Source organism: Astatotilapia calliptera, chromosome 4 (genome assembly GCF_900246225.1).
Source record: "Astatotilapia calliptera chromosome 4, fAstCal1.2, whole genome shotgun sequence".
Lineage (NCBI taxonomy): Eukaryota > Metazoa > Chordata > Actinopteri > Cichliformes > Cichlidae > Astatotilapia > Astatotilapia calliptera.
Genome location: NC_039305.1, coordinates 792,501 through 802,551, shown reverse-complemented (window position 1 = coordinate 802,551; position 10,051 = coordinate 792,501). Strand labels below are relative to the sequence as shown.

The following is a 10,051-nucleotide window of genomic DNA, read 5'->3' as shown; positions in this document are numbered from 1 at the left end:
GACTGAAGGATGCTGTGAACTTGATGATTTTGTTACGTTCCCCTGAAAGGGTTCAGGCGATGAGGGAAAGTGACAAAAAGTGTCCGGATCAGAAAAAGGAGACAGAGGCAAAATGAGACACGCCTCAGATCACTGAGACTGTCCTCACAATCGAGGATTCGGCCGAGAGAAGCGAGCACGGACGTCTGGAAGTCTTTTCCTGGGAATCAGATTTTTTAAAAACTCGACATGAACTGAAGAAAGAAGAAGGCGTCAGCCTTTTGTCCTTTTGTCTCGACGGTCGGCAAGGTGTGCTTCGGGCAGCGCGCCTACGGAGGCCCACAGAGGACACGTAGGACATTCACTCTGTGGGCAAAGAGCGGCGGGCGGTATACGATGGAGTAGCCGAACCAGCTGAGCGACGTCAGCTCTCCGGCACACCTGTCCAGGGTCTAACCTTCTGTACCACCATTAAAAGTCGAGCAGAAGGACTTCAGACTGACTTTCTTCTTCTTTGCCGTCAGGTGAGCGGCTCTTTGACGTCTGCGCTCAGGCCTGGCGGTGCTCACAGCATAAAAACAACAGCTCTGTAGATTCTATTATTATCATTATTATTATTATTATTATTGTTGGAGTAAATATGACTGAAGTGTGATCAGCTGTACAAACACAGAACCAACCAATTGCAACACAGCTGAACTGAACTCTACTGAAAGCAAGAAAAGGAGTAAACAAAACCTCTGTGTGTCTCTGAGCCCTGAGGTTCGCCAAAGTGCTTCGTTGACGCCATGCGCTGACCGACCGGCTTCGCTTCCCGCCACTACTCTTATTGCCGTGGACCCCGACCACCCCGATGCGCCGAGTCAATCGAAGGGAGGGCAGCTCTGTGAGGGCGGTCAGGGGTCCTTCCTTAAAGCCGATTGGTTGGTCGGTGTGACAGCAGTTAGATCCAAGCGTTGAGCGAAGAAGTGTTTCCGCCCACTTCTCTGTGTCCGTGACTTCGGCATGAGCGCAGCCGATCGGCTGTCACGTGATCATCAGTCCAATCAGCCAACGACCAGCAGCGTTCTTAAATGACCAGACCCGTGTTTTCCTTCAGCTCGACGGATTCCCGACCCTCAGAGGAGAGGTGCATTCTGGGTAGAGAGAAAGAACCTGATAAACTCCGAGCATCGTACCAACTTCAGGTTTTACAGCGCGGTGTCAAACATACGGCCCGAGGGCCAGAAGCAGCTCGCCCAAAGATAAGTAAAACCTGCGGCTAGTGAGTGAACCTGGTGTGGACGCAGGTTTGTGACGCACACTGTTAATCGTCGTAAGAGCGCTCCGGTCACCGGTGGGACCTATCCTCAGTTTAACCGGACAAAACGCCGCCACACACTGAGAAACCACCACGAAGCGCGACGTTGCGCCAGAGCCGCCAAGACCGCTCGATTAATGCGAGATGACTTATTCAATATGTTATCATGCTTGAAGTATTCTAACCCTAAAACCTTCCATCGATCGGTGTGAATCACTTTTGTTCAGAGAATCAGAGGATTGTTAGTTTGATCAGATCAGACAAGCTTATCTGGAAATGTGTGTAACTTCACACTTCACTGAAGTTTCGCAGTTAAGCGTCACGAACAGGCTCAAACCTCCTTTTTACATCAGAACGACTGAAAATCTGAATTAATGACACGAAAAGACGTCGGTCATAAAGCAGCATGAGGACAAACACTGGTTGCTCCTCGAGCGTCACTGGAACACGACCTTTGTAAGAGCCGCTCATCTTTAAGTGTCGCAGTCACTTCTGTTTTATTTCCTGCTTCTTTTATTCCTCAGGTTTTCCTCATGTCTCTACTTTGTCTGCACCTCAGCCTGATTACAGATTTGGTCTTTGACCTGTCTGCACTGCTCAAAACACACTGGTTTTACTGGTTCATTTCATCTGCTCTCAGATCAGACTGTAGCCGCTAGAAACCCTTTCAGTATAAGAGCCTCAGAGTGAACAGAACTGAACCTGAAACAGACCCCATTCCCACGTTCAGCTGAGCGACAGCCGAGAGGTTTAAAAACACGGGCGTGGTCCTTTAAAAGCTGACGGGCGCTGACCTTCATCAAAGTCCTGAAACAGAAACACCGAGGTGCTCTCCGGAGTCGTACGGTAGAAAACCAGCATCTACACGTCCTCGAACGCACCGCGATGACCTCACACAGTGTCCGTGGTGTGTCTGACATGGTCAGTGAATGCATCATCAGAGTCCGGTGTGTTCAGGAATGTTCTGGAAAGCTCTGATGTGAGAGAAAGTGGCTGACTTTGACAGAAAACTCGATGAAATGCACGAGATCCAAACTCGTATCCGGGAGTTTGAAAACTGGACCAGTTCCACCTGCAGGAGAGCTGCTCCGGTTTCACCGGGTCCACACCTGCAGCTGCTCCTCAGCCTGTGGACGCTCGTGGATCTCAGAGCTGAAGAATCCAAGATGGCTGTTAAAGAAACGCCGCCATTGTCAGCTCCACACTTCTGCTCATTTCACGTGGTCGAGGCGCTCTGAGACCTGGAACGTCTTTACTCTCGCCGTCTTAGGCGCTCACAGCGGCTGAAGGTCAGCCGTCAGATTGTCTGCAATCTGAGTGGTCGAGTGCCACAGGAGGAAAAGCAGGAGGCGGAGCCTGGAGTCGGAGAGCATTCAGTCCCGACTCGTGTTTGGAGTTTCTCTCTCCACGTATGGTTTCAGCACTTTCTGATTTACAGGTTAATCTGATTTGATTTCACATTTAAATGTTTGGCTCGATGAGCACTCGGGGGTTTCGTGCCGCGGTGCTCGGACGTCCACTAAACAGATAAACTGAGGTTTGAATTTCGGTGTTTGGGCTTTGAAATGACTCTGACTGCAGCTCCAGCTTCAAAGTGTCGTGCTGATGCAGGACAGTTGTTGGGTTTAGGCTTCAGGTTCTGGATGGTCTGGGCTCACGGATACTCGTCTCGCGAGATCTGCTTTTTCTTTATTTTTACTTTTAATCCTTTTCCAAATCCTTTCAGTCCTGAAAGCTTCCTGAACGTTCCTGTGAATGAGAATTCCCACTTTTTAGGGGTAAATGGCCTCTGAGTGCAGAGCAAGGACTGCCGGTCCCTGGAAGGGTCCCAGCAGAACTCCTCTGAGGGTGTAAACGTGAAGTCTGGACCGCAGCTTGAGTCCTCTGTAGTGTTGTTTGAGGAGGAGGAGGAGGACTGAAGCGTCCAGGCTTGGCGTCCTGTCTTCCTCTCCCTCTGACGTCCTCAGCTCCTCCTCCTCCTCCACCTTCCTCCCTCTATGTGTCTTTGGGCTCCAGCTTGCAAGACATGTCGAACAGCAGGTTCTGGTTGTCGATCACCTGCAGCTGCCGCACGTAGGCCTTGGTCTGCAGGTGGGAGGGAGACATCTCCGTATCTATGGCTACCAGAAAAAAAAAGAAAGAAACAGCTGTTAGTGATGCAGGGCTGCAGTGTGATAAAGCTGCCACCAGGGGGAGACAAACCCCACAGAGCTGCAGACGTCCTGCTTTTATTTTATTCTATTTGTAACTTTACTGAGTGTGTGTGTGTGTGTGTGTGTGTGTGTGTGTGTGTGTGTGTGTGTGTGTGTGTGTGCGTGCGTGTGCGTGTGGGTGTGTGTGTGCGTGTGGGTGTGTGTGTGCGTGTGGGTGTGTGTGTGTGTGTGTGTGTGTGTGTGTGTGTGTGTGTGTGTGTGCGTGCGTGTGTGTGTGGGTGTGTGTGTGCGTGTGGGTGTGTGTGTGCGTGTGGGTGTGTGTGTGTGTGTGTGTGTGTGTGCGTGCGTGTGTGGGTGTGTGTGTGGGTGTGTGTGTGCGTGTGGGTGTGTGTGTGTGCGTGTGTGTGTGTCTGTGTGTGGGTGTGTGTGTGCGTGTGTGGGTGTGTGTGTGCGTGTGTGGGTGCGTGTGTGTGTGTGTGTGTGTGGGTGTGTGTGTGCGTGCGTGTGGGTGGGTGCGTGTGTGTGTGCGTGTGTGTGTGTGTGTGTGCGTGTGGGTGCGTGTGTGCGTGTGCGTGTGTGTGTGTGTGTGTGCGTGTGGGTGCGTGTGTGCGTGTGCGTGTGTGTGTGTGTGTGTGTGCGTGCGTGTGTGTGTGTGTGTGTGTGTGGGTGCGTGTGTGTGTGTGTGTGTGTGTGCGTGTGTGCGTGTGTGTGCGTGTGTGTGTGTGTGGGTGCGTGTGTGCGTGTGTGTGTGTGTGTGTGTGTGTGTGGGTGCGTGTGTGCGTGCGTGCGTGTCGGTGCGTGTGCGTGTGTGTGTGTGTGTGCGTGTGTGTGTGTGTGCGTGCGTGTGTGTGTGTGTGCGTGCGTGTGTGTGTGTGTGGGTGCGTGTGTGCGTGTGTGCGTGCGTGTGTGTGTGTGTGTGTGGGTGCGTGTGTGCGTGTGTGCGTGTGTGTGTGTGTGTGTGTGTGTGTGTGTGTTACCTAGCTGGCTGCTCCTGTATCGTCTGATGTTCCTCACCATCTCGGCCACTTTGTGCTGCAGACAGAGGGGGAGGAGTCAGTTCCTGTCTGTGATTAATGGATGCCTGCAGTGTGATGCAGTGTGGACACTGTGGGGTCTGCTGAGAGTATCAGCATGTTAACGTATTTATTTTAACACAGAGTCTACGGGACTGGCTCTCTGCTGCCTCTGCTGGACGTCAGAGGAACTGCAGTTTTAGCGCTTCCTGTTTCAGGCTGACAAACAGGAAGTGAAAGTGTTTGAGTGAAGAAGAATTGCAGCGGCTGTAACTGTTATTTCCTCTTCATCACAGTAAACAACTTCAAGCATATGTATCAAACTCGAGGCGAGCGGGCCACATCCAGCCCGGCGTACATTTATGTCCGGCCCGCGAGATCATTGCTTATAGATTTATTATTATTGTTATTCACGTCCCGGCGATATGAAACGCTGAAACACACAAACAACAGAACTGATAATGCAGCACTTCACTATGCTCGCTGAGCACTAGGCTACCTGGGAACATCAAGTCAAGCTTCTGTTGATGTACAACCCTACTGTAAAGTTACTGTGAAGCTAGCCCCTCCCACTGGAGAAATGTTGATTCTGACATCAGAGCCTTTCATGGTACAAGTACATGGTTACAGATAAGCCCAACAAAACACAGATGAGGGCAAAGCCTGAGTAGTCTAAGGAGCTCTGAAAGGGATGTGTCCTCTCGCCACTGCTCTACTCCCTCTACACTTCAGACTGTGTGGCCACCCACGGCTCCAACACCATTGTGAAGTTTGCTGACGACACAGTGGTGTTGGGTGCCATCTCCAACAACGATGAGGCGGCCTACATGGATGAAGTGAAGAATCTGGCATCGTGGTGCCAGGACAACCACCTCCAGCTGAACGTCAGCAAGACCAAGGAGCTGGTGGTGGACTTCAGAAGGGGTCAGCACAGAGACTACAAGCCCATTATCATCAATGGAGCTCCAGTGGAGAGGGTGCAGTCCTTCAAGTATCTTGGTGTCCACATCTCCTCAGACCTGACATGGGCTGCCCACATTCAGGCCCAGACCAAAAAGGCTAGGCAGCGCCTGTATCATCTACGACAACTGAGGAAGTTCAGGGTCTCTCCAAAGATCCTCAGGATTTTCTATACAGGCGCTGTGGAGAGCATCCTCACACAGAACATGACATCGTGGTTTGGGAACAGCTGTGCAACAAACTGTTCCAACTTCTGCAATCTGGTAGAAGGTTCCGCATCTTCCGGGCAAGGACAGAGAGACTCAAGAGGAGCTTCTATCCCCAAGCCATCCGTGCCCTAAACACACACACCCGCCCTCTCACATCATCTATAATTGACTGAGACAGGACTCTTCCAGACACTAAACCAAGGCACAATGTACATTTCAATTCCTTTAATTTTAAATATGCTTATATTGTCTATCCTGTAAAATAGTCAGATGTCTATTCATATTAATGTACAGAATTCACCTGCTTGCTGCTACTACTGCACATTCACCCAGTGTATATACTATATATAAAAAAAAAAAAAAACACCCAGCACGCCCCTGCGGGCGGTTTATCCTTCAAGCTCGGGTCCTCTACCAGAGGCCTGGGAGCTTGAGGGTCCTGCGCAGTATCTTAGCTGTTCCCAGGACTGCGCTCTTCTGGACAGAGATCTCCGATGTTGTTCCCGGGATCTGCTGGAGCCACTCGCCTAGCTTGGGAGTCACCGCACCTAGTGCTCCGATTACCACGGGGACCACCGTTACCTTCACCCTCCACATCCTCTCGAGCTCTTCTCTGAGCCCTTGGTATTTCTCCAGCTTCTCGTGTTCCTTCTTCCTGATATTGCTGTCATTCGGAACCGCTACATCGATCACTACGGCCGTCTTCTTCTGTTTGTCTACCACCACTATGTCCGGTTGGTTAGCCACCACCATTTTGTCCGTCTGTATCTGGAAGTCCCACAGGATCTTAGCTCGGTCATTCTCCACCACCCTTGGGGGCATCTCCCATTTTGACCTCGGGACTTCCAGGTTATACTCCGCACAGATGTTCCTGTACACTATGCCGGCCACTTGGTTATGGCGTTCCATGTATGCCCTGCCTGCTAGCATCTTGCACCCTGCTGTTATGTGCTGGATAGTCTCTGGGGCATCTTTACACAGCCTGGGGTCTTGCCTGGTGTGATAGACCCCAGCCTCTATGGATCTTGTGCTCAGAGCTTGTTCTTGTGCTGCCATGATTAGTGCCTCTGTGCTGTCTTTCAGTCCAGCTTTGTCCAGCCACTGGTAGGATTTCTGGATATCAGCCACCTCCTCTATCTGCCGGTGGTACATACCGTGCAGGGGCCTGTCCTTCCATGATGGTTCCTCGTCTCCCTCCTCTTTCTTGGGTTTCTGCTGCCTGAGGTATTCACTGAGCACTCGGTCAGTTGGGGCCATCTTCCCAATGTATTCTTGGATGTTCATTGTCTCATCCTGGACTGTGGTGCTGACACTCACCAGTCCCCGGCCTCCTTCCTTCCGCTTAGCGTACAGCCTCAGGGTGCTGGACTTGGGGTGAAACCCTCCATGCATGGTAAGGAGCTTTCTTGTCTTTATGTCAGTGGCTTCTATCTCCTCCTTTGGCCAGCCTATTACCCCAGCAGGGTACCTGATCACGGGCAGGGCGTACGTGTTGATGGCCCAGATCTTGTTCTTACCATTCAGCTGACTCCTCAGGACTTGCCTGACCCTCTGCAGGTACTTGGTGGTTGCAGCTTTTCTAGCGGCCTCTTCATGGTTCCCATTCGCCTGTGGGATCCCCAGGTACTTGTAACTGTCCTCTATGTCTGCAATGTTGCCTTCTGGTAGTTCAATCCCCTCAGTTCTGACTACCTTCCCTCTCTTTGATACCATCCGACTACACTTCTCCAGTCCGAACGACATTCCAATGTCATTGCTGTATAGCCTGGTAGTGTGGATCAGTGAATCGATGTCTCGTTCACTCTTGGCATACAGCTTGATGTCATCCATGTACAGGAGGTGGCTGACAACTGTAATATATATATATATATATATATAAAATGTTCTTCCTCTACAGCCCCCCCCCCCAATTTTTTTGCACATGTCGAGGAGCGTGTCAGGCTACATTTCACTGTGTGTTATACTTGTATAACTATGCATGTGACAAATAAAGAACCTTGAACCTTGAAAAAAAAAAGAAAAGTGTCAGGACTTCTTTATGTTTCCTTGAAAAAGTTTCATCCGAGAAGCTTCTTCAGTTCTAAGAGCAACAGGTGGAGAGTCCCCAAGAGGGTCATGGGCCCACTGTTGAACCTAATCACATGAGCCAAGGTGTGGAAAGAGGTGTGGGTCACAATCAGCCAAAGTTTCAGGTGAACCTGTTGCTGCCCCACCCTATCATGTGACTTACTGAGGTGAAATCAGGCTGATTGTCAGGATGCAGGAGGACAACTACATCATGACCATAACCGCCATCATATCCTGTAGCCAAGTAATGTTGAACCAAGTCGGCTCAACCTTGTTCCCAGATGCGCACTGTGGTGAGTTCGCACGGCGCTTTGGTCACCTTGAAGCACAAAAAGAGAATTTGGAGCTGCTTCGCGCCTCGTTGACATGGAAACTGCACCCGTGCAGCTGCAGTGTGACGGGGCGCTCGGTTTGTTCGCCCCATTCCTGAAGCCGCAGCGCCGTCTACATGCGGCTCGAACCTGGTGCCTGTTTGGTAGCACATATCTGTGAGAAGCTGAACACAGGAGTCGTCTCACAGATGAACACCTGTGGTCCATCCTGACCATCTGCACGACGCACGAGCTCACACCAAACCAACGAACTTGTTGCCAAAGCAGAAGAAAACTCAGTGTTTTCATTTGTTGTTATTTTAACTTCTGCTGAAAAGGACACAAATTGTATTTAGTTGTTCTTTGCAGCACATTCATGTTTCTAACTTCTCTAATTTTGACTGGACCAAAATCTTAAAAAGTTTCAGTTTATTTATTCTGGAAAAATATTCGTCTGTTTTTACTCGTATTTATCTTCAAAAACATTTCATTTTAGTACGTTTAGTACGTCCCGCGACCCAAAGTGTCTGAATCACATCATTTAAACTCTGAGCTGGTTTTCAGGTGCGAGCGTGACGCCACTCACCATCTTCTCAAAGTTGACGAGTTCACCGTGAAACGTTTTGCAGCTCTCGTGAAGAAACGTCAAGTCTGGCAGGAAAAAACGAGACGTCAGCCGGCGATGAGTCGAGGACACAAACACACAGAATCAGTGATGCGCACAACGATCAAACGAACTGCAGTCAGTGAGACGTGTTTTTAAAGCAACATATTAACAAAGGAGAGAAAAACAAAACAAATAACATAAAACGGAAGATACAAAAATGAAAGAACAAACGACCAAAACAAAGAAACCGGGACAGCGATCGATCACGTGTTAATGTGCAGCGCTGTCATCACCACAGGGGGGCGCCGAGGGAAAAGTATCAGCTGTAATCCCAGATTCCTGATTTTAACTCTTCACTTCCATCTCTATGGTTCTGTTACCATGGAGACAGAGAGCTAAAGGCAGCACACACACAGGTTCAGACACTTCAAAGAGTCCTCTTCTTCGTTGGTTCTGAGAAAAACTGGAGCGAGGTTCCTCGCTCCAGTTTTTCTGTCTTTCATCTCGTTTAACTTTTTTACTTCTTAAAACACACACACACACACACACACACACACACACACACACACAGTGAGAGGCATGCTGTGTGTGTGTGTGTGTGTGTGGCAGGTTAACAGCAGCACAGGGCTGATTAGCCAAAGGTGCTAATTAGCGAGGTGCAGCTAGCCGCTGTGGTCCACAGCTGGAGGCGTGCGAGTCTCAGAAGACCAATCAGAGCGATTTATGGACGATCGATGAGTGAACTGGTGGACCTGGGTGTGTTTACCTCGTGCTGCTGATTCCAGGAGAAAGCTGCAGCGGGTTTCATCAGCAGAGGGAAACAAACCAAACGTCCTGAACACTAAAGAAGAAAATCGTCTCCGGGGTTTCTGCACTTCCATTAAAAATGCTTTTTATCTCTCGGAGTCCGCGCTGAGTCTGAGAACTGGAATACTGGAAGACTTCCAGAAGGTTTGACTTCCTGATTTTCAGCTTTCCTCAGTTTCATAGATTCAGCTAAATCCTGCAGTCAAACCTGTAGTGATTCATCAGTAGTTACCTCAGCGTTACTGAAGCACCGCAGACGCCGCTGTCACGCCTGGTAATGTGCTGATGTCAGCGTGCAGGCTCACCTTTGAGCAGCAGAGGAGTGAAGGGGATCAGCGGAGGCCTCAGGCTGGTGATCAGGTCTCTGTAGGACTTGTGGTTCCTGGACGGGTCCTGTGGGACAGCGTGACGGTCAGAGCGTCATCGTTCTAACTCGGGTCAGAAAGCATTAGAGATAAAAACGTGTGACTCACCGCGATGCTTTCAAACTGCTGAAACTGCTTCCTGAACTTCCCCGGCAGACCCTGCACACGGAGAGGACAGCAGTGAGACACTGACGGACACATGGACACACATTTATCAGTGCTTCACACGGTCAGCGCGACGGGTGAAATACGGACAAACGGCAGGGAGTCGGTCAGGCAG

The 10,051-nt window shown here is 50.2% G+C and overlaps 1 protein-coding gene across 1 annotated transcript in view; it reads right to left on the bottom strand.

Annotated features, from left to right (window-relative positions):
• Positions 1-219: 219 nt before the first annotated feature.
• The window catches only part of rapgefl1 (Rap guanine nucleotide exchange factor (GEF)-like 1), a 34,212-nt gene continuing 24,380 nt past the window's right edge, over positions 220-10,051 (bottom strand). The window contains exons 12-16 of the mRNA XM_026163836.1: positions 9,880-9,930; positions 9,712-9,799; positions 8,579-8,643; positions 4,410-4,464; positions 220-3,399 (exon numbers count right to left, since the gene is read on the bottom strand). Coding sequence (XP_026019621.1) covers positions 3,275-3,399; positions 4,410-4,464; positions 8,579-8,643; positions 9,712-9,799; positions 9,880-9,930 — 384 coding nt within the window. The 3' untranslated portion in view covers positions 220-3,274. The remainder of the gene's footprint in view (positions 3,400-4,409; positions 4,465-8,578; positions 8,644-9,711; positions 9,800-9,879; positions 9,931-10,051) is intronic.